The sequence below is a fragment of the Phyllostomus hastatus genome, unplaced genomic scaffold (genome assembly GCF_019186645.2).
Source record: "Phyllostomus hastatus isolate PE091 unplaced genomic scaffold, TTU_PhHast_1.1 phas_contig_86, whole genome shotgun sequence".
Taxonomy (NCBI): Eukaryota; Metazoa; Chordata; class Mammalia; order Chiroptera; family Phyllostomidae; genus Phyllostomus; species Phyllostomus hastatus.
In genome coordinates, this window is record NW_025333977.1 from 31,959,702 (window position 1) to 31,984,016 (window position 24,315).

Below are 24,315 nucleotides of genomic sequence, written 5' to 3' on the forward strand. Positions count from 1 at the left end.
AAGTCATGAAAGGCAAGGACCTACATCCAAGATTGCTCTATCCAGCAAAGCTCTCATTTAGAATGGAAGGGCAGATAAAGGGCTTCCAGATAAGGTCAAGTTAAAGGAGTTCATCATCACCAAGCCCTTATTATATGAAATGTTAAAATGACTTATCTAAGAAAAAGAAGAAGATCAAAATTATGAACAGTAAAATGACAACTCTCGACCATCAACAACTGAATCTAAAAAATAAAAACAAAAACAAAAGAAAACTAAGCAAACAACCAGAACAGAAATGAAATCACAGAAATGGAGATTGCATGGAGGTGATCAGCAGGGAGTGGAGAGGGGGAGGGGGGAGAATGGGGAAAAGGTACGGAGAATAAGAAGCATAATGGGTAGGTACAAAATAGACAGGGGGAGGTTAAGAATAGTATAGGAAATGTAGAAGCCAAAGACCTTATATGTATGACCCATGAACATGAACTAAAGGGGGTGGGAATGCTGGAGGGAACGGGGAAACCAGATGGAGGGAGATAAAGGGGAGAAAAAAATGGGACAACTCTAATAGCAAAATCAATAAAACATATAAAAATTTATTTTAGCCACTAGTAATTTTTAAAATTCAGTTAAAATGAATACTTTATCATGCTTACTTATCAAACCAGCAAAAATTCAAGTAATATTACCAAAGAGAAAAAATATGGACTTAGTGCCATGCATTAACATGCATTACTTCAAAACATGTTTCTCTCCCTCTCTTCCCCCCCTCCCCTCTCTCTAAAAATAAATAAATCTCTTTTTAAAAATTAGGTCCATTGTAAAATTGAGTTGTTCATTTTTATTTATTGTTCAGAGTTCTTTATATATTCTGAATACATGTTTTTTTGTCAGATACTGGGGTGTGGTGACCCCCCAAAAACAGGAATTTTCTTCTGAAGGGCAGGCCCCTTTAGTACAGGCTTCTCCCACTAGGTGAGTGTTCTAAAAACCCATCCGTATCGGAGCACCAGCTGGCATTGTGAGAGGCTGTGTTTGGCTTCAGTGAATTTTTTTTGAAAACCCTTTCAGTTAGGTTTGCCCATTTCATGATGGGTGATTTAGGAGCACACCTGCCCACACTAGCGCTGAGTATTCAGCAGTTTTTGACCAAAAACGGAATGGCCCTCATGCCCCACCCTCCGTACTCACCCATCTCTCCCCAGACAACATTTTTTTTGTTTTCCCAGATGACAAAAGTCCTCAGAGGAAAACGTTTTGCTGATGCGGAAGAGCTGAAAAAAAAACTGGCAGAAGCACTAAAAGGCCTCAAAATCAACAAGTTCAAAAACTGTTATGAGCAGTAGAAAAAAGTCTTGATAGGTGTATTGCATCCAAAGGAGAGTACTTTAAAGGTGACTTAAGTTTTAAAATGTAAGAATAAAAACACATTTTTTTATAAATAAATTCAGGGGGTGGGGTTTGGGTCCTTTCTCGTAGGTGATTCCAATTTTTTTTCCCCAGTTGGTGGGTTATCTTTATATTCTTTTAACGTTGTCTTCTGTGGACCAAAAATTTTGCTAAAGTCTAATTAACAAGTTTTTCTTTTATGAATCACTCTTTTGGTGTTGACATAAGAACCTTTTGCCCAACCAAGGTCACAAAGAATTTTCTTCTGTGTTTTCTAAAAGATTTCTAATTCAGTTTCACATTTAGGTCCATGATCCACTTTGAGTTAATTTTCACATATGGGGTACAGCATAGGTCAAGGTGCATTTTTTTTGTACACAGATGTCTAATTTTTCAAGCACTTTTTGTTGAAATTGCATTTACACTCTTCTCCATTGAACTGCCTTCACAACTTTGTCAAAAACCAATGAACCCAGTTGTGTGGGACCATTTCTGGATTCTCTGTTCTGTCCCGCTGACCCAGGTGTCTGTCCTTTCCTCGGTACCACACTGTCTTGACTATTGTGCTTTATAGTAACTCTTGAAAGTAGGTAGCATGAGTCCTTCAACTTTGTTCCTTTTTTAAAAAAAACTTAGCTGGTAATTCCTTCTGCCTATTATAGTATCCTTTAGTTATTTCTAAATCTTAGGATCAGCTGGTTGATTACTACAAAAAAACGTGATAGACTTTTGACTGTATTTAATTACAATGCAGTCAATTTGGGGAGAACTGACATCTTCATATTGATTCTTGCAAACCTCAAATACAGACCACATATTATTTTTATAAGGAGAGTTGTTAAAGCCCTTATGAAATACTACATAATGCTCATTCTGCTCTTATTTCTTCAGCTTTTTTTTATTATACCATACAGCCATTGAAAATTACACTCATGATCTTTCCCTTTAAAATCTGGGTTAGTTTTCCCAAGGGACTGAGGGAGAAAGTGCTCGCAGCACACCTGAAGGGCAAGCCAGACTTGAGTAGTGGAATTTTCCTTATCTCTGTGCCGTATGTCAAGGTTTTAAATCCCATTTCACAGCCTGAGGGATTTTTCCTCCTTTGTCAGCAAAGCTTCTTTTGGTTGCTGCAGGGATGAATACCGAGATGGAAACAAAATGGAAGGAAAAGTAGAAGGATACCCTGGGGGAGTTCAAAAAGCCCATCTCTCTAGTCTGGGTCCTGTACCAGATCTTCCTCACCAGGAGGGAAGAAAACAAGAGGAAAGAGAAGGGAGCCACTGGGGAAGGACGGAGCCAGTGAAATGGTGAAGAGACGAGCCTGTGAAAAAACCCCAGAAGTTAGGGTGGCCAGAGGACACTTTAAAAATAACGATGCCTCTGCTCCACTTCCAAGTGTCTGTGTTGCTAGACCATAAACATCTCCTCTCCCATCTTCAGAAAATCCCCCTGTTCCCCATTCCCCAATCTTCTGTATACATGAGTTTTGAGATACTGGGGAAGAGGGTTGAATTTCACAATGCAAAGCAAGGCAGTGCATGGAAAAGCCAGAAAAGCAGAGGCCCAGTGAAATGAGGGAGAAACTGGGAACTGATGGACTGATGACTGACTCCGCCTAAAATTTTCATATGTTTGGTTAACATCAATCTCCCCCACTAGACTGTCAGCTCTGGGAGGACATTCATTCACTGCTCTCAGCCCCCAGCATGCCCCAGGAGCCGGCAGGGTGCTGGGGCTGCACCAGAGGAGGAAGAGGCTGGGATCTGGCCCTCAAGGGCTATGGCCACAGACAGGGGTCACGGCTGCTCCTTTGCACCCTGTCCCCCGGTCAAGAGCTGGATACCTGGTCATGTCAAGACCTGGAGGCCCCCAGTAAATGTGGTTAGTCTTAAATTGGTAATGTAAATAAGGAGAAACAGGCAGAAGGACCTCTTTCCCCTCAGTCATTGAATTAATTATAGCTTCCTGGGGTACAGAAAGAGAAAAGAATTAAAATGAATTTAAACTGATCGGAAAATGGGTAAAAACAAACAAACAAAAAACCCCAGACACACAAACCAAAACCTGAGCTGGACAAGATCTGGGGTCAGATAACTGGACAAAGAAATCCAGACATAACTCTTCTAAGCTGGACAAGACCGACAAGACCAACGCTACTGAATGTTTGTGTTTTGTTCCTGAATCTCCCTCAAAGGAAAGTCCTCTAAATGTAGGTGCTCTTCTATACCAAATAAGAGCGCCTGGTGGTGCTGTCGCCTGGCCATTGTAACTGGGCACCACAACTTTATCCGACTTGTTTTCCTAAGGAAGTGCAAGTAGGCAGGACTGCCCAAAATTTCTTCCTTACCAAGACATGTTCCTGACTGAGGGCTGCACATGCATTATCTTTGCATGTTTAAAAACTATAAAGTAAATCCTCAAGTTTTACATGATAGTTTTTCTTTAGAATAAAGTGAAGTTTAATTAATGAACATTTTGGGTGACTTGGAAAATAATAGTCAAGGGACAAATGCTTTTAGCTTCCCTTAAGTTTTTCAAAAGATTTTTGAAACTTGCTAATAAAGCATCTATCATTCACTGGTTTGATGGATGATATAATTATCACCATTCTGTAATGGGAAATTAACCACGCATGACTATTCACAGGCCTTGAGGCTAGCCATGCCTGACTTTTAACTCCAACCCTTCACTAGGCATGATATTGGGCATGACTCTTGACCTGGTTCAGCCACAAACATAAACTGTACTTCTGATTAAATTTACTTAAATCACATTGTCTGTAAAGCATAATATGTGCCACTAAACAGACAGGAAATAAGTGGTAGTTATAAAATAACCTCATTTTAAATATTATTTTCATGTCCTATAGCCTCTCCAACCCTTTGCCCCCAGAAAAGAATCTATATGAACAAGGAAAAGGAGTGAGACATCATAGATCTGCCTTCCAGCCTGAGGTCATTCCTTTCTTCAAGGCAAAATTCAAAACTTCTCAGTTGTCCAGGGGAGGTTCACTGACCAGGGAAGTCCGAGCAAAGAATGGAATAAACGGGACAATCAGCACAGAAGACCAACACAGTTACTAAAAGTAGTTGTTCCCCTTGTCCCATCCCAATGAGAAAGCTTTCCCCTCGCCACCTACCTAAACCCTCTCTTTCCTTCAAGATCCTGCTCAAGTCACACAGCTAGTATGAAGCTTTCTTCAATCACTGAAGCTCACAATCACTTCATCCTCCAAATGCTCATAGCACTGTCTGAGTTGGCAACCAATCAGTCCACCTTGTAACCTTTCTGCCCTGTCACCTGACATAAATGTCAGCTGGGCCTCAGACTCTCCTCCTGTCCAGTGGCTCACAGGTCCCCTCCTCAAGCCCCTCAGATCCTTGGTTGGCTGTTGCAGGAAGGGCGAGTGGGTTACTGAGCTGGTGTCAGAGCTCAGGGCCTCAGGCTCCCCATCTGCCTGACGCCCTCCCCACGACAGCTTGTGGGCTGTAGGCCTGGCTCACGGAGGGCACTCTAAAAATCTGTTTCCTGACCAGCTGGTATCTTGATGTGGCTGTGGTACCTAAGCACCTAGGTGGTCACACAAGGGCAGTACAGCTTGGAATGTACTCCAAAAGAAACAAAGACATGATGGGGGAACTCAAGAGTTGAAAAATTTTTAACTTTAAGTTACAGCTAATAAATTCGGTAACTAATGCATGTAAAAACTGTTGTTCCAGGAACTAGAATTTATGACTGGCCCCATCCTGACTCCAGGACACCCACAAGCAATTCTACCTTTGTGCCCCAGATGGTATGTGAGCCATTGTGCTCCAGGGAGAGATGACTGCCGCCCAGGACACAGATAAAGAATCATCGGCCAGCAGAGGAAAGGATGCCAGGAAAATCACACTGCAGCTCTTATCTGATTAACCTTTCCACTGAATTCCAAACCCCCCACCTACCCTTTTCTTCTTATGACAAGGCTGGTCTGAGATGAGGTGTAAGATGTCCTTTAGGGTACAGGGCTCACGGTCTTCTCAGATCTCCAGCCGTCAGAACAAAGCATCCATAAAGATTCAAACCTCTGTACTTACTGGCTCTGGTAGTTACAGGAAGCATGAACGCTGACTTTTCTGATTACAGAAGCACACAGAACACAGGCCAAAATTTTTATTTTGTCCAGAGTCAACCCCTAACACTGCCCAAGTATTTTATACACTACTGATTCTAAAGGTCGAAAGCATCAGATCAGCATTTGCCATGTTACTACACTTGTTTTGAGGTGACTGCACAGCCTAAAGCCCTCTTCTCTGAAAACTACCTCCCATTCCAAAACCAAGCCAGTTTCAGAGCCCACCGCTGATGTTTGTACATTCATCTGTTCAACTCTGCAGACCAGCTCTCCATTCGTTCATCAGTGGGTTAGGATGCCAGGTTGCCACCCTCAGCCACTGTCCCATTCCAGCTCCAGAGACAATCACCCACTGACTCTCAGGCTCAGGGTCTCACTGTACCAATTCTCACTCTGGGGAATTGGATTGGCCTCACTCAAAGGGAACTTTGGCACTTCTGATCATGCTGCGTTTCTCCCTCCAACAGGGACCAAGCACTCACAAGGCACTATTTAGACACTCACCTTCTATCAGTCCTGTGGAATGAGTATTATTATCCTCATTTTACATGTGAGGGGAACCAAGACTCAAAGGCAAAGTGATGTGCTAAAGGCTCTGCCGCTGTTTGCTGGCAAAACCTGGGTGCAGCCTTACTTCACAACTGGTAAGACAGGAATTTTCAGTGATATTCTCCACCCTAGAGAAAATATTGATTCACCTTTAGAATCAATATTATTTACACTAGTTTTAAGGAATCCTGATTTAATAAATGACCATTCTATATAACATGGGTACTTGTTATCATGGCAACATTTGGGTTAATATTTGCTTGTTACCCTTCACCGAAAGCTGGCATTTCACATCATAAATACAGTCACACACATCCAGTCTCTAGTGTACCACATTATAGCTGAGTAAATCCAACACCTAACTCAGGTTACCAATAAACCAAAATTCCATTTTTCTGCCTTCACCATCTAAATATGAACAATTCAAAGGCAGAAGTCACAGTCTACATCACCAGTACTCAAAGGAGCAAAGAGGTAGCTGGTCTCCAAGGTGGCAAACATGGTGGGCAGGAAAATGCCTTCCAGCAACCCCAGAAACCGTGTCAGCCAGCTTACACGGTAAGGGGCATTAAAGTTGCAGATGGAATTAAGGCTGCTAATCAGCTGACCTTAAAATAAAGAGGACCCAATGTAATCACAAGGGTCTTTAAAAGTGAAAAAGGAAAACAAAAGCGAGAGCCGTAGAGATGGCAATACAACAAAGACCCGACAAATGTTGCTGCCTTTGCAGATGGAGGTAAGAGCCACAAGCCCTTATTCTTAAAAGAATAAGTCCAGTTTAAATAAACCTTGCTATGGAAGACTAGTTTTCATTTCAGAAATTAGTATATGATTGTTACTCCATAGTCTTTGTTGAACAATTTAGGGAATACTGCCATCTTAACAAATTAAGTCTTCTGATCTGTGAAAATGGGATACTTTTCTACTTATTTGGGGCTTCTCTAATTTCTTTCAAGAAGGATTTATAGTTGTTAAAGTACATGTGTTACAACTCTTTTATCAAATTTATTCCTGAGTGTTTTGTTCTTTTTGATGGTATTGTAAACTGAATTATTTCTTGATTTCATTTTCAGATTCTTCATTGTTAGTATTTACAAATAGTTTGTTTTTGAATACTGACCTTGTATCATGGAACCTTGAACTCATATATTAATTCCAATAGGTTTTTTAGTGCATTACTTAGGGTTCTCTATCCATAAAATGTCATCTGTCATACAAATAGTTTTACTTCTTTCTTTCCAATATGGAGGCCTTTTATTTCATTTTCTTACCTAATTGCACTTGCTAGAATATCTAGGATAATGTTGAATAAAAGTAGTGAGGATAAACATCCTCATCTCTTTCCTGACCTTAATGGGAAAGCTTCCAGTCATTCAGTATTAACTATGACGTTAGACGTGGGATTTTTAAAAATACCCTTTATCAAATTGAGGAAACTCCCTTCTATTCCTAGTTTGTTGAGTGTATTTTTTTTATCATGAATAGGTATGAAATTTTGTCAAATGCTTTTTCTGCTTCTACTGATATGATTATGTGGTGTTTGTCCTTTATTCTATTGTTACGGTATATTACATCAGTTCATTCTCAGATGTTAAACCAATCTTGCCTTCCTGAGACAAATCCCATTTGAATATGATGTATAATCCTTTTTATATGTTGCTGGATTTGGTACTAGTATTTTTTTTTGATCCTCACCCAAGGATATGTATTTATTGATTTTTAGAGAGAGAGAAACATCGATGTGAGAGAGACACACCTATCAGTTGCCTTCCATACACACCCCAGCTGGAGATCAAACCTGCAACCTACATATGTGCCCTGACCAGGAATCAAACCCACAACCTTTTGGAGTATAAGATGATGCTCCAACCAACTGACCCAACTGGCCAGTACTTGGTGATAGTATTTTGTTGAGGCTTTTTGTGTCCAGATGCACAAGAGATATTGGCCTGTAGTTTTCTTATGATGTCTTTGTCTGGTTTTGGTATTAGGGTAATACTGGTCTTATAAAATGAACTGAGGAATATTCCCTCCTCTTCTACTTTTTGGAAGAGTTTGTGACAAGTTGGTATTAATTCTTCTTTAAAACTTTGGTAGAATTCACCAGTGAAGCCATCTGGTGCTGAACTTTCCTCTGTGTAAATGCTGTGTAAGCATTTAAGGTAGGCTAAGCTAAGCTATGATGTTCAATAGGTTAGATGTATTAAATGCATTTTGAACTTATATTTTCAACTTACAATAGGCTTATTGGGACATAACCCCATCATAAGTCAAAGAGCATCTATAGTAAAGTTCCAACTATGCACTGTTTATTAATGCAATAAAATATTATTTTATTATGGGTAAGAGAGCTTTTCTAGCCATTTGAGCATTTCTTAAATTTTATTTTGCACTTTGCAATTTACTTGTTCATCGATCTTAGCATTCAAAAAATTTTAATAGACCCAGAAGAATCCATAAGCCTAGGCACAGTGTCTAGGGAGCCTAATAGAAAAAAATCACTCAGATGCAGTTAGTTCACTTTTGGGGTGGATGAAGTCTACTCCAGCATGTCTAGTTGTTCCCACTGGGCTCGTTCCCATCTAAGCAGCAAATACCCTAATTAGATCCTTCCTTCCTATAGCACCAATAGCTGAGGATCCTAGCCATTTCAGCCATGACTCTTCATTGTAGAATAATGAGTCTTGGCCTTAATTTCTCAGTTTGGTTTTCTTCTGGTTGCATATTACCCATGCCAGTATCATCATAAAAGTAGTGACCTGGGTTACAAGTCAAAATCCTACAGCTTCTGTCACCAAAACAGCCACCAATCCAATTTCCAGTTATATAAGGAATATCTCAAAGGATATTCCTTTCTGACTCACATTTTCTTTTCTTTTCTTTTCTTTTTTTTTAATCATTGTTCAAGTACAGTTTTCTCCCTTTTACTCCCAATCCAGCCCATCCCCCCCCAAACCTGACTCACATTTTCACTGGGTGGCCAAACATATGAACCTATTTTAGAACAACAATAGTATAAGATCAAAATCATGACTTCTAATATGAGATGACAAGGTGAGAGTGTGAACTGGACTGGAAATGTGAAACCTGCATGCGGGATTACTGACACCGACCAGCTGGATGACTAAGGTTTTCCGCTGACTGGCAGCCCCACTCGGGCCACGTGTGCCCTGTCCATCAGAATCCCAGAGCCATCTGAGGTGTATCAGCAGGAAGTCGGTGTTTGCTCAGGCAGCACCTCTGCACATGAATAACAGTATAGCAAAAGCAGCAGAAAGGGTTCAAGAACGAAAAGAGTGAGGTGGAGAAAATCAAACAACTCTTTTCTGATTCTGAAATTCTGTGATTGGACCAATGTGACCCTATAGACCAGAGTCAGGGGGAGAGGATAGGCTTACTTGTATCCCGCATGGGTAAAAACATATCTGTTTACATGTGAGCTACATAGTTTATGAGGGTCACTGACAAACTAACAAATCCAAAAATGAGTGAACCACATCATATAAAGAAATTGAAGGTCTTAATGTATACTTGAAAAATGGGGCTTAGGAGGCAAGACAGTTATCCACAGATACTTCAGAGCTGTCCTTAAAAGTATAAAAATTGCTTGGTACTACTGAATACTCAAGGGCCAGTCCAAGGCACAAAAAATTATTCATACATTCAGCAAACATTTATTCTGCACCTCCATAGAGGGAGACCCTGTTTTAGGTAACTAGGCCACATGGATAAGTAATGAGGGGTCTGGGAGCATAGATAAGCACACAAATAATCAGTTAGCCACAATACAAGGAAGAATATGAGAGTTGCCATGTGAATAGAACAAAACCTACTTGGGAAATCAGAAGCGGGGCCCATTATATCCCTCTGGCAGGATAAGAGAAAGTCCCTGAAAAAGGAAGCATTGAATTGGGCTTGTAAGGTATGTACTATTTCTGTGGGAAGAAATATATTAAAGGGTCATTCCAGGTGGGGGGAAAGCAGAAGAATATGTTTAGAGGTGGGAACAGATAGAGGGGAAAATTATAGGGGAACCCAAGTTGAACAACCACAGGTATAGAGATACCGAGTACTGAGAAGGCTGAAGGGTGCCGAATAGTGAGGGGCTTGTGCTCCAGGCTACAGAGAATGACTACATAAGGGTATTGTGAAAGTTTTTGTAATACACAAGTACTGTGATGCTGTGAGTTTTCATTGTTTCATTTTGTTTTTATTACCGGTATAGGGTTAGAGGCAAATACAGGAGAGGCAGGGCACTTGCACAATGGTTAGTCAGGAAGAATGAAGTCCTGATCAGATCAGAGGCATGTAGCGGTGGGAATGGGCACAAGGAAAGGGACCCATGAGATATTTCTGAAACTGAATTAAGAGGACGCAGACCTGAATCGTCAAATGTCTGGGATGCTAGAAAGAGCAGAGACCCCAGCTGGAGGAGCAACTGGCTGTGGGACAGAGGTGTCCAGTGAATGTGGAAGTACATTTTTTTAAAATATATAACTGAGATATAACATCTGAGTGGTTTATTTTTCAAAAATCTAAAAATGTGATAAGACTTATGAGATAAAACTTGATTGCCTGTTTCTCCTGGGACCAGTTTTATTCCTTAAACATTTTGGAAAGTTATTATTGGGTCTTACCAGAATAATGTAGTACTTTGGAGTAAACATGGAGCCTAACAGTCCAGCACTTGAAGTCAACATAGAGATCTCAACAGCTGCCATGACCTTGCCCTGTGTGCTGTGGTAGACAGAGAGGAAGGTGACCCAGACACGGTGAACACCATAGCTATATGGCACTCCCATATCGTTACCCTGGTGAGTGACTAGGATAGGACCAGGAGAACGTTCCACAGCCCCGCTCCAAGCACTTTCAACCCTTTCCCAACTCATGATCACACACCTCAGAAGCTGCTCCCCAAGGAAACTCTTGATATGAACAGTCAAATCCAGAGCAAATATACCCTAGCAGAAGTTCTACTGGCCACTCATTGCAACTCCCCATGAAGGCAGGGGATGTTGCAGGGTTAGAGACTCCCTCAATGAGATCCCCAAACAAAGCATCTGAAGAGCTGCCTTCTGGTCCTAAACCTACCACTTGTTACCCTTGAAACCATAGGTGGGATATAATAAGGTATACCCCACCTATGGGATATATACCCCACCTATTTCATAGGCTTGTGAGAGCACACAGAAGACAGAATTCTGCAAAGAGCACAGATGCCCTGGGTCAGCAGTAGTTCTTTGGGGGCAGAAACTATGCAAAGGCCTGTTTGTATCCTACGTGGAGCTGACTGTGAAAGGAGGGAGGGAGCAAGGTGGGCAAAAAATACCATAGCCTGACCCCCACTGGCAGCCTAGTGTTAGCCAAGGAATATTGCCTATCAGGAAGATAGACCTTCGGGAAGATCTACATCCAGAGAAACAGGACCTTAATACTCACCCAGGTCTACCTCCCGGCCCAGTGACCTGCCCAAGACCTTTAGCAACACAGGGCCAGGGCGATGACCAACAACACATCACAGTATAAACGGTGCTTTTACCCACCTTATCTCACAACTCATAGCCTTGGAGCTGAGCAAGAAGGAATTCTTAAAATTCCTATTTTTCAGCCTGAGGTTCAATGGCTTATCCAGGGAAGGACACAAATCCAACAGGCTGTACCCCTAGTCCACTGCTCTCTCTCTCTCTCTCTTTCTCCACACCACAATTTCATGCACATGCTGATATTTGGCACAGTCATCTCAGCATTCAATGCATTCAAATTCTAAATTCTCTTCTATTATTTTTCTTCTTATTTCATCCCGTCTTCAGCAATATTTCACATTCAGCCTTCCCTGTTAGGATTCTACTGACCTTTTCTCTTAGGTCCAACCAGTTTCTAAAAACCAGTTTTGAAAAACCAGTTTGGTGGCCACATTTGGCCCCAGAAACATTTTTGGAAACAGAATCATCAAAACTGGGCCTTGCCATATTAGCCATCTTCAGAAAGTATATCCCCACATGTGTATCACTCAACACGGACATCATTATGTCCGTTGTACTGAACGCACGGGACCAGGGCACTCAAAGAGCAATGATTACTCACTAATAGCATCAAGATTTAACATATAAGTACAAAGAAGGCAGTTTTAACAAATGGGCGTGACACTGAGGTATAAACTTCCAGACTTTAGCAGTGAAAACTGATCTGCACTCATGGAAGGGTCTCAAAGTGAAGTGAGCAACAGAGAAAATTACCCCGAAATTCTAGTCGAACGCAGCCCAAGGCTCTCCACCTGAGTGCGTCGGGAAAGGGGTGGGGGAAGAACCTGCATTTCACTGGTGAACGAGCCTCCAGTGGTTCGGCAGTAGTTTCTGCTGGAAACACCGGCATTCGTCCCTCTTGTTCCCGTTCCTTCCCCATTACCTGGTAAATTACGACACAATTCCCCACCCTCGCCCCTGGTCAGAAGCGGGGAATGCATCCTTAACAGCCCACTAGACCTCGGTCTAGAGCCCAACACACTTGGCAACTGCTTCGTAAAAGCACCTGCCCCACGGCCTGCCCGGGCCCTACCACACATGGGGACCACAGGGTCACGCGCGCCGCGCCCTGGGGATGCCTGTTACTTACTGCTCCAAGCAGCACCCAGGCGGAGACGCAGGGCACGCGCCCCACGGCCTCCCCCGGGAGGGCGCTGCCCCTGGGCCGCGGGTGAGAACGGGGGAGAAGCCGCCCCCCTTTATTAACAAACACGAGAGGGGGGGGAAGGTTTCATTTACCGATATGAGTGGTCACGGTGGCCAGTCGTCGGGTGAGCTCTTGGGGGGCCATTTCTTCTTTTAACCAAAATAGCATTTCACACACCAAAAAATCAGTATATAAACAAAACAAAGCAACACAAAACTGTTTCTACCGCTGCTCTGGATGGTTTTCAAAAGGCATCTCCTCCACAGGATGCTCCGCGCTCCTACACTCCCTCTCTCTCTTCCGATACAAAACGAGTCTCTGTCAGCCAAGGCCAACTCTCCGGGCCACGGGGCCAGACGATGCCAGCCACCCTCTCCGGGGGATTATTTTAAAGATTAAGTCCAGCAGCTTTCCCAATGTGACGTCTGGTTTTGAGGGACCGGAGAATGGCAGCTCTGTAGGTGAGAATATCAAGTCCCTCCAGTCTCGCTGTAACTGCGCATCAGGGTTTTCCTGGCCGAGGGAGCGTGGGGTTTCTGGATCTGCGGTCCCGAGTCTTAGGGTCTCCAGCTCAGCCTGGCAGGAGGGTTGGGATGGAGGATGCTCCGTTCGCTGGCAGGGGAAGCGCGGAACGTGCGAGAGCGGAGAGTGGAGGAGCAGAGGGGGCCGGAGGACCCTTCGCTCTGCACCGCCCACTCCCCGCCCCGCAGCGCTCTCCACACTTCCCGCCTTGGCGCCCACCTATCCCCGCCCCCGGGCGACGCTGGGGGCTGCTGTAGGAGAGGTGCGCACACGCCCCAGCACCGCCCGTTTTCACGTGGGGTAGCTGCGACCCCTTCCTAGCGGGCAGCCCACGCTCCCTCTCCCGGGAGACTCAGAGTGGAGAGAGTTGGCCAGCACCGGGGTTTTGAACGGCCGCGGCTGCGCACCTTCGTGGCTTGCCCCTCCTCCTGTCTCTCCGGGTATCTTGGGGAAGCGGAGGTGAGAAGGGGGCTAACTGGCAGAGGGGGAGCCATCCCGCGAAGATTCGGGAAGGAAGGCTGGGGGACGGCCTGCTGCTGGTTCCCTTCTCCTGACTCAGGGCTGAGAGGCTGTTGCAGAGGGGTGGGGGCGGTTGGAGTCCCTGCCCTCTTCTTCAAGGGTGGTCCCACGCAGTTATCAGAGTCCACTGGACACACCCGCACTTGAGGCCCAGACCGGGCTGGGCACGCATGTGCGCGCATGTGTCTCCACCGTGTGGGCCTTTCTCTTTGCGCAGCTACCGCTTGCGCCACTGCTCCCTACGCCAGCTGCCAGGCGCGCAGTGCTCCACCCTGGAAAGGTCGTGGCACAGCACCCTGGCCCGCCCTCCTCTCCTCATCAGTTCCAGGAGCGTCTTTTCCGAGCACGTAGTGGGTGGGAGACGCTCTCCCGCGGCTTACTTCGATGGCTCCAGATACTACCTGACAGGAAGCAAGGAAGGGAAAGACTAACCCTGTTCAGCAGAGCTCTGCAGGGGAAAGCCTAAACAAACGCAAATCCGGGCAGGTAGTCCCTCAATACTGGACAACAGGGCACCCTGAATATCCGGTTGCCGGAGTACTGGGACTATCCACATGCACTTGTTCTGAACTAATGCCAGGAAGCTCAAGTTTCCTCTTCACACGTTGGGGGAGGGGGGGCAAACCCCAAATACTCTGGATCCAATTTCTAATAGTAGCCACTCGCCACTCATCCCCAGGTTTTGGGGACAATTTTAAACTCTTTCTGTAACAATTGTGGACTGTGGTTAATGTTATCAACAAGTTTGGGTTCTTATCTCCTGATATAAAAGAACTCAGACCAGGGACACCGATAAAAGCAAAGGCAGATTTATTGGGGCTCTACAGAGGGCAAGAACACTGAGATAGGGCCTCAGGTTCTGTCCGCAGACGGTGGGGCTTACTATTCCTCGGGAACACAGGAGTTGCTGGGGTTAACCAGTCAGGGAGCAGGTTCGCAGGCTTCTCCTTTTCTGGAACACAGATATTCGGGTATAGAACTCTGATGTCCAGGTATACTTAGTGAAGCAAAGCATTCTGGGATTCAGTGCAGCACTTATTATGGGATACACAAAGGGACTTTCCCAACCAGGTGATCTGTGGCTTGGCTTTAGATCTGAAAAACAAACTTAAAAGAAGTCAGGGTAGTTCTTGGACTATTGCTTTAAAACAACTTATTGATAACTGCCTAAGTTCTGGCAGGGCTTGACCTGAAGGAGTAATTTGGAGGAACATTTTATTCTACTTGTTCCAGGTAAGAGATGATGTTAGTCCACCTGCAGCATGAGGTGTGTGCAGAGATGTCTCCCCTCTAGGAGGTTTAGACACCTTGCACTCTGCCTGCACAAGTAGAACAACCTTTTTGTTTGTTTAGCAACCTTTTGTTTGTTTAGCAACTTTTTGTTTTGTTTGTTTGTTTGTTTGTTTGTGATAGCATCCTTCTGCAAATTATTCAGAAAGGGGGTAAAGACCCAAAGGAGTAAACAGCTCTGGACTGTGTTTCCACGGTGATGTCTGACCCTATTCAAGGGTCACAAGTATTTTTGAGGAAACAAAGGAGATGTTTCCCGTTGGTAGTAGCCAGAACCCTGGTGCCCAGTCAGAGCCCATTGTAAGTTTGGGTCGCTAGGAACCGGCACATTAGTAAAGAGACTGATGATATGGAACATTCTGGACTTTGCAGATCCTCAGCTTCCTGGATTAAGCCATGCCCTTAAGGGTGAGAATCGTGAAAAGAAGGGAATGGGGAAATGAAGAGAGGAAGAGGAAGTGGGAGAAGGTTATGAATAGGAATGAGAGAAAAAAGAGATAGAAAGGAAAGAAATCACACTCAGAGTGCTGCTGTGCTTTCCCACATCTGCACCTTCACAGTCTTCGAAGGTTTCCATGGAGACGAGTTGGCTGAATTTATGGCAAGATGTAGTAGGCAGTGCCTGTCTGCAGAAATCAATTCTGTCCCCCCGTCGCTAACACAGGCTCTCCCAGGGCCTGGATCGCTTCACCTGGGTCATGGGGGAAGGGGTCATCTTGGATCTCCCAGTTCCATTTTTCAGTTCTGAGATCCTAAAAGTGTCAAAAGAAAATGAGCACATAGTTTTCAATAGTTCCTAATGCGCTCCTCCAAGAAAACAGTCGTTCTCTCCATTGCTCTTACAAATGTGGGCATGCTTCTGGTCTCCTCTCCTTCCCCACCCTAATGCCTTCGGCGCTTCCTTTTCTCCTTCCTCATTATGATCTGTTTCCTTGCTCTAAAATGTGGCAAAATTAAAGAACAGGCCAGAATAGCCTGCCTCCCTCTCCAATTAATTAATTAACAGTCACATCTATTGATTATAGATGCCCAGAGTTGTGGCAGACTTTGCCAAGTACAGCAACTACCATCACCATATAGTAAGTGGCTGCTCTGCGCCTGGTATAATGGTAAGTATTTCACAAACATCATTTAAGCCTCACAATAACCCTGTAAGGGGTTTAGTCTAATTTTACAGATGCTGCTGGTACAAGGACCAAACTGCATATTACTAATCTGATGAATCTAGACCGTTCTCTTTGCCTGAGCTTGCAAGCAGGAACTATCCTCCAAACACTGCCAAGGTGGGTTCCATCTCCCTGTTGGTGGGCGGTCAGTGCTGCCTCTGGCAATAAGGAGGAAGACAAAGGACCCACCTTGCGTGCGTCAGATGAGGGTGAGGGATGCCTGGGGCACCACTGGGGCCACCCAGTGTAGTCCAGATCAGTGGTTCTCCAACTAGTGAATCATTTTCCATTTTAAAAATACAGATTCCGGGTTCCACCTCCAGGGATTTTGATCCGGTAGTGTGGGAAGGGACCTGAGAATATGCATTTCTCATAAGTCCCCAGAATACTGACACCACACTTTGGGACCACACTTTGGGCACCATGAACTTCTTAAACTGAAAACCACAATGTAGTACAAATTTTGCATCATGAAACAGTAGACATACAGACACATAATTTAACAATTGTATGGAATAATTTTTTTCCTTACTACATGTGAAACCCTAAAATACTTTCTATTCTATTTCATTTTTTTCAAAACAATGGTCCAAACTGTCTTGCATTTGGAAAGTATGGTATTATAGTTATGTAAGAAAATATCCTCTTTCTCCTAGAAATGTGCGAGTATACTGAAGTCTTTAGGGATGACATGTTACTGTCTGTAATTTCAACTGCCAAAGAGATTAATGAGATAAGTACTTGAAAACATTAATAATTGTTAAATCATGGCAGTATATGGGTTATTTTACTATTCTCTCTACTTTTGTACATGTTTAAAATTTTTCATAATTTAAAAAGTTTTTCAGAATGATTGTTTGGACCCACTGAATTGGTGGGGAGAAGGAAGGTGAGGGAGAAGGTGGCAGAAAATAGAGGATCAAGTAGGTAGAGGGGCACTGCAGCAGGTGGCAGGGCTCACCGCAAATCCCTCCAGATAAAACCTGCTAAAGGGCCTCTTTCTATACATCTCACTCTGCCTTCACTGTGTCTTCTCCATTGGCCCTGGGCTACCATACATACTGTACCTTATTCACCTCTATAAATACCTATTCATCTCTGAACCCCACAGCTCCCAGACAAAGCCCAGAATGAGAGAACTTCCCTCAGCAAAAACCTCTTATTTTACAGAGGCTCAGACCTCCCTCAGTATCATGAGGGTACTTCTTTCCCTAGGGCCATCTGGTAGGATAAGCCTCTCTGAGTTGTGAGCCTCTCTGGTTTTAATATGCAGACCAGACTGTGATCCTTGTCTAAGAGGGTCACACCACTGCCACCTACTGCACAAATGACTGGCTAGGTGAACCCAACCAAGAAGCGAAAAGTCAGCTGAGCTCAGACCATTCTGACAGTCATTCCACTGTCCTCTTCTGTCTCCTGAAACCAGCCTGAATTGCCTGTTGTCAAAGACCAGTTGACAATATTTGCATAGGTCTGTATCAGGGCACTTTATTTTGTTCATTTGACCTTTGTTGTCTATTCTTTTACCAATATCATGCTGTCTTGATTACTGTTTAAGAATTTCTATGGCCAGGGTATATGTGTGTGATATTTGTATGTTTTATTAGATTTTATCAGTGTTATATTCACTTCATAAACAGAATTTGAAAGGTTTCCTCCTTTTTCTGTGCTCAGGATGGAAAAATAGCAATCAACTCATGTGTTCTTTTTTTTTTAAGATTTTATTTATTTATTTTTAGAGAGGGAAGGGAGGGAGAAAGAGAGAGAGAGAGAGAAACATCAATGTGCAGTTGCTGGGGGCCGTGGCCTGCAACCCAGGCATGTGCCCTGACTGGGAATCGAACCTGCAATGCTTTGGTTCGCAGCCCGCGCTCAATCCACTGAGCTACGCCAGCCAGGGTTTGACTCGTGTGTTCTTTAAGGTTGCTCTGTAGAATTCTTCTCTGAAATAACACAGGCCTGGCACCTTTGTGTGTGGAGGTGTGGGAAAAGGCAGTTCTCTATCACCACCTGTACTTCTATGATAACTGGTCTTCTTAGAATTTCTACCTTTGGGGGATATTTTGATAATTTCTCTTTTCTTGCAATCTCATCCAGGTTTCAAATTTATTTCATGGAGTTGAGTAAAATAATTCCATGCAATTCTATTAATTATTTCCATGTCTGTTGTTATTTCCGCTTATCATTTTATATTTTGATTGTGCTTCCTGTCTTTCTTAAAAGTTAGACAACTATCCTATTACTACTTTTTTCAAATTTTATATTTATTAGTATTCATATCTATTTTTCAATTGAGTGATTTCTTCTTTTATTCTAACTCCTTTCTTTTGCTTTCCTTAGGATGACTTTGTTAATTGCTTTCTAACTTAGAAATTAGAAATTTCTAATTGGGTGGATATTTAATTTACTTTGCATTTTCTTTTCAGCACTGATTGTGAGTATCCCACAGACACTGAGATGCAGTGCTTTACCTATTTCTGTTTTTAAAATATGTATTCTGGAACTTCCTGTTTCCAGTTGAGAAAATAAAAAAAAAAAAGCTTGGAAGTCGCTGTTCCATTCTAACAAGAAAAAAGCTGAAAGCTGATGAACCAATAACTCTTATTAGCTCCATAAGAGACATTAGGTCACAGGGCAAACCACTGCCCCCAAGTTAGAAAGGATGACAGGCAAATACAGAGGATCACAATCTATAAAAGCCCATATGCAGCACTCTCTGCAGGAACCAGTGCTGGGGTAGGGAAACCTGAACCGTAATTGATGGGCTGATGGAAGCTCAGTGTGGAAAAACCAAAGAAAAACTGCAGAGGGACTCAGTCACAGGGAGGGGAGACACTTAGGAACTTTACCTCCACAAGCTCTACCGGGTCCTCATAGTGAATATCAGTTCTAATGTAAGTTCAATCAAAATCGTAACAAATTGTTTTGTGAATATTGAAAAACTGACTCTCAAGTTTATATGGAGAGACAAAAGACCAAGAATAGCCAACACACAAAAAACTGAAAAAGAACAAAGTTTGTAGGCCTATACTGCCCAGCTTCAAGATTTACTATAGCCCTGACCAGTGTGGCTCAGTTGGTTGGGCCTCCTCCCACAAAGCAAAAGGTCTCTTGCTTGAACCCCAGTCAGGGCACCAGCCTGGGTTCAGTCCCCAGTAGGGGTGCATATGAGGAGCAACCGATAGATGTTTCTCTCTCACATGGATGTTTTTCTCCCTCTTTTTCTCCCTCCCTCTTTCTCTAAAAATAAATAAATAAAACTTTTCTGTTAAAAAAAGATATACTGTAAAGTCACAGTAATCATGACTGTGGTATTGACAACTAAATAGATAGATAGATCAACTGAAAAACATAGATAGCCCATAAATAGATTTACACAAAAATAGATCACTTTGTCAACAGATCTTTGACAAAGGAGCAAAAAGCAATACAATGTACCAAAGATTGTCTTTTCAACAAATGATGCTGGAACAACTGGACACCCACAAGCCAAAAAAAAAAAAAAAAGAATCTAGACACAGACCTTACACTCATTACAAAAATTAACTCAAAATGGACCACAGGCCTAAATGTAAAATACAAAACTATAAGACAACATAAAAGACACTTCCAGCCAAGATGACAGCATAGGCAGACATGACTCACCACTTTGCACAACCACATCAAAATTACAACTAAAATATAGAAAAACCATTACAAATTGAGTTGAATGGAAGTTTGACAACTATGAAATTAAAGAAACCACATCCATTGAGACTGGTAGGAGGGGAGGAGATGCAGAATGTGTAGGTCCCTCGCTCACATGTGGTGTATAAAAATTCCAGAAGGGTATTTCAGGAAAGAGGAAACCCAGCCCCACATCAGGCCCCCCAGCCCAGGGTTCCAGTCCAGGAAGACAAGTCCCCACAACTTCTGGCTGCAAAAACCAACAGGGATTGAGTCAGTGGAAGAAACTTCTGGAGACCCAAGCAGTTCCTCTTACAGAAAACACGCATGGACTCACCTACTCAGACTCACCCCCTCTGAGCTCTAGCACCAGGATAGCAGCTTGAAAGGCACCAGTGGTATATATGGAGATACTAAAGTATCTGGTACAAGGTGAGCAGAGGCCATTGTCCCTGCTCTAAAATCCCTCCCACACACACAGAGCTGGCAAGCTGGTGACATACCTGAGACTCCATCAACCTTGATAACATTGCTTGACCCACCTTGGAGATCCCCAGATACTCTGCTGACCCAACTAATGGGCCCACCCAAGCTGCTTTTCCATATGAATGGCTGATCTTGGCTCATGCTTCACAACTTCCTAAATCTTCTCAAACAAGCAACAGCTGGCCTCAGTGAGCCTCAGGCTCAGCACTAGCAGCATCCAGCTTAGATTCACAGCTTGGGTTCACCTGAGAATTTCCACACCCAGCACAGGTAGCAGCCATCTCAGATTGCTTTATAGCTCATGCAGGTGGGCCCCAGGTAAAACACAGGAGGAGGCTGACCTTGGCCTGCACCACCCAAAAAACCCCAGGGCCAGCACACCCAGTGGGCAGCTACAGACCACATGGGAGCACCACAACCCTGCCCCTGTACAGCTGGTCCTCCAAGCAGGGTGGAGGTTGGTGCATAAGTGGTCACAGCCAATCTTTGAAACTAATTGGCCTGGGTAAATTCCTCCCATTGATCGGTCAACAGCAACCAAGGCTCAACTACAAGAGGATAGTGTACTCAGCCCACACAAAGGGTGCACCTCCAGTACCCAGCTTGGGTGATAGGGGAGGCTCCGCCACTGGACCCTACAGGACACCTACCACATCAGGCCACACTCTCAAGACACAGAGTCAAAGCAGCTCTACCTAATACATAGAAACAAACAGGGAGGCTGCTAAAATGAGGAGACAAAGAAACACGGCCCAAATAAAAGAACAGATCAAAACTCCATAAAAAGAGCTAAATGAAATGGATATAAGGATCTGTCAGATGCAGAGTTCAAAACACTATTTATAAGTACACTCAAGGAATTTAGTGAGGACCTCAGCAGCATAAAAAAGATCCAGCCAGAAATGAAGAATACACTAATTGAAATAAAGAAGAGTTTATAGGTAAACAGCAATAGAGTGGATGAAGCTGAGAATCAAATCCATGATTTCTAACATAAGGAAGCAAAAAACAACAAATCAGAACAAGAAGAATAAAAGAATCCAAAAAAATGAGGATAGAATAAGTAGCCTCTAGGACAAATTCAAGAGGTTCAACATTTGCATCATAGGGGTGCCAAAAGAAGAAAAGGAAGAGCAAGAAATTGGAAACCTATTTGAAAAAATACTGAAAAACAACTTCCCTAATTTGGTGAAGGAAATAGACCTGCAAATCCAAGAAACACAGAGAGTTCCAATTATGATGGATGAAAAGAGGCCCACCCCAAGACACATCCTAATTAAAATGCCAAAGTTTAAAGATAAAAAGATAATCTTAGAGGCAGCAAAAGAAAAAAGCTAGTTACCTACAGGGGAGTTACTATAAGACTGTCAGCTGATTTCTCAAAAGAAACTTTGCAGGCTAGAAGGGATTGGCAAGAAATAGCCAGAGTCATGAAAAGCAGGGACCTACAGCCAAGATTGTTTTGCCCAGCAAAGGTATCATCTAGAATCCAAGGGCAGATAAAGAGCTTCCCAGACAAGAAAAAAAACTAAAGGAGTTCATCATCACCAAACCATTATTATATGAAATGTTAAGGGATTTAAGAAAAGAAGGAAGATCAAACCTATGAATAATAAAATGGCAATAAATACAAATCTATCAACAATTGAATCTAAAAAAAACAAACTAAGCAAACAAGAAGAACAGAGACAGAATTGTGGATACAGGGAGCATTCTGATGGTTGCCAGATGGGAGGGGGGTGTGGGTAGTCACAGAATGGCCATGGAGGTGTAAAGTACAGTATAAGAAATGGAGTAGCCAAAAAACTTATACTCATGACCCATGGACATGAACAATGGTGAGGGGATTGCCTGAGGGAGTGTGGGTACTGGGTAGAGGGGAACAAAGAGGGGGAAATCAGGACAACTGTAATAGCATAATCAATAAAATATAATTTTTTAAAAAAACAAGAGAAAATCTAGATTACCTAGTGTTTGATAAAGACTGTCTAGATACTACACCAAAAAGGCATGACCCATGAAAGAAAGAATTGGTAAGCAGGATTTCATTAAAAGTAAGGTTTTCTGCTGTGTGTAGACACTAACAAGAGAATAAAAAGAGAAGCTGCAGACTGGGAGAAAATATTTACAAAAAATATATCTGCTAAAGGGCCATTATTTGAAATATACAAAGAACTCATAAAACTCAACAGAAAGGGCCCTGCCCCCGTAACTCACTTGGTTAGAGCATTGTCCCAATGTGCCAGGGTTTCAGATTCCATCCCTGGGCAGAGCACACACAGGCGTCAGCCAATGAATGCATTTAAAAAATGTAAAAACAAATCAATGTTTCTCTCTCTTCTTCTCTCTCTAAAAATCAGTGAATAAATTTAAAAAAAAAAACTCAACAGTAAAAGAACAAACAAGCTGATTTTAAAAACAAATCAAAGACCTTACCATACACATTAGTAAAGGAGATGGCAATGAACATATGAGAAGATGTTCCATATCACACATCATCAGGGAACTTACGAACTAAAATGACAATGACAAACACTGCACACTTGCTTTAGAATGGCCAAAATCCTAAACACTGACAACACCGAATGCTGGTAAGGATGTGGAGCAACAGGAATTCTCACTGATTGCTGGTGGGAATGCAAAATGATACAGACATTTTGGAAGAGAATTTGGACAATTTTTCACAAAACTAAACATACTCTTACCAGGTGATTCAAAAATTGTGCTCCTTAATATTATGTCCACACAAAAAAACCTGCACATTGGTATTTGCAGGAGTTTTATTCATAAATGCCAAAACTTGGAAACAACCAAGGTGTCCTTCAGTAAGTGAATAGGTAAATAAACTGTGGCACATCCAGACAATGGAGTAGTATTCAGCATTAGAAATAAGCTATCAAATCATGAAAAAAAAACAAGAAAAATGCTTAAGTGCATAAATATTGAGTGAAAGAAGACAATCTGAAATAGCTGTTTCCTACTATGCGACATTCTGGAAATGGTAAAACTATGGAGACAGTAAAAAGATTGGTGGTTGCCAAAAGTTATGGAGCAGGGAGGAAAGAATAGGTGGACTGTCAGTGATTATGATTTGCCGGTGTAGCTCATTCACTGTAACAAATGCACCACTCTGGTGGGGGATGTGGATGATGGGGGAGGCTATGCATATGTGGTGGCAAGCAGTATATGGGAAATCTCTGTATCTTCTGCTCAGTTTTGCTGTGAACCTAAAACTGCTATAAAAAATAAAGTCCACCAACTTGCAACCCAAAGTTGAATAAGTTCTGGAGATCTAATGCACTGCATGGTGGTTATCGTCAAAAATACTATATTATATAATTCAAGATTGCTAACAGGCTAGATATTAAATATCGTTACCACAAAAAGGAAATAATAATGTGATGCAATAGAGGTGTTAGCTATGGCTATGATGATAATCTTACGCAATACATAAGTGTATCGAATCAACCCATTGTATAGATACGCCTTAAACTTACACAACGTTATATGTCAATTATATCTCAATTTTTTAAATAGCATTATAGAAAAAATAAGCCCTAAAATTCTGTAATTTTGGTTTTGAGATGATTAAGGAGAGAATTTTTTTAAATGTTTTCACATTCTAGAAAACAAAATTTTGTATTCTTCTTACCCCACACTTGTTTAAATCTGACTACAGCTACCCTCTGTCCTTTGAGGCTCTAAAGATTAAAGGTCATGAGGGTTCCTGGCCCTGCAGCCCAAGAGAGAAAAAGAACCCTCGGACTACAGGAGGACAGCTGGACCCACCTCCTTTGGTCCCAACGGAGGCTGAAGACAAAGCAAACCCCTCGGAGTAGGAGCCCAGCCCAAGCCGCGGAGGAGCACGCAGTCCGATTGGCCAAATTCCAAAGAACCCTGCTCCATCTCTGATTGGTTTGAGCAGAGACGCGCCCTCCCGAATGCCTCTCTCGGATTGGCCTA

General features: G+C 42.9%; 1 protein-coding gene and 1 long non-coding RNA gene across 2 annotated transcripts in view; both read right to left on the reverse strand.

Moving 5' to 3' along the window:
• Positions 1 to 13,621, reverse strand: part of MCF2L2 (MCF.2 cell line derived transforming sequence-like 2) — a 212,679-nt gene extending 199,058 nt beyond the window's left edge. Inside the window, exon 1 of the mRNA XM_045850840.1 lies at positions 12,796 to 13,621. Within this exon, the coding sequence (XP_045706796.1) occupies positions 12,796 to 12,871 (76 nt within the window). The 5' untranslated portion in view covers positions 12,872 to 13,621. The remainder of the gene's footprint in view (positions 1 to 12,795) is intronic.
• A 944-nt stretch (positions 13,622 to 14,565) lies between these two features.
• Positions 14,566 to 24,199, reverse strand: LOC123826779. Its single transcript, XR_006787124.1, has 3 exons — positions 24,142 to 24,199; positions 15,587 to 15,786; positions 14,566 to 14,839 (listed from the first exon to the last, which is right to left on the reverse strand). It is a non-coding gene; the product is annotated as an uncharacterized LOC123826779 (long non-coding RNA).
• Positions 24,200 to 24,315: the final 116 nt, after the last annotated feature.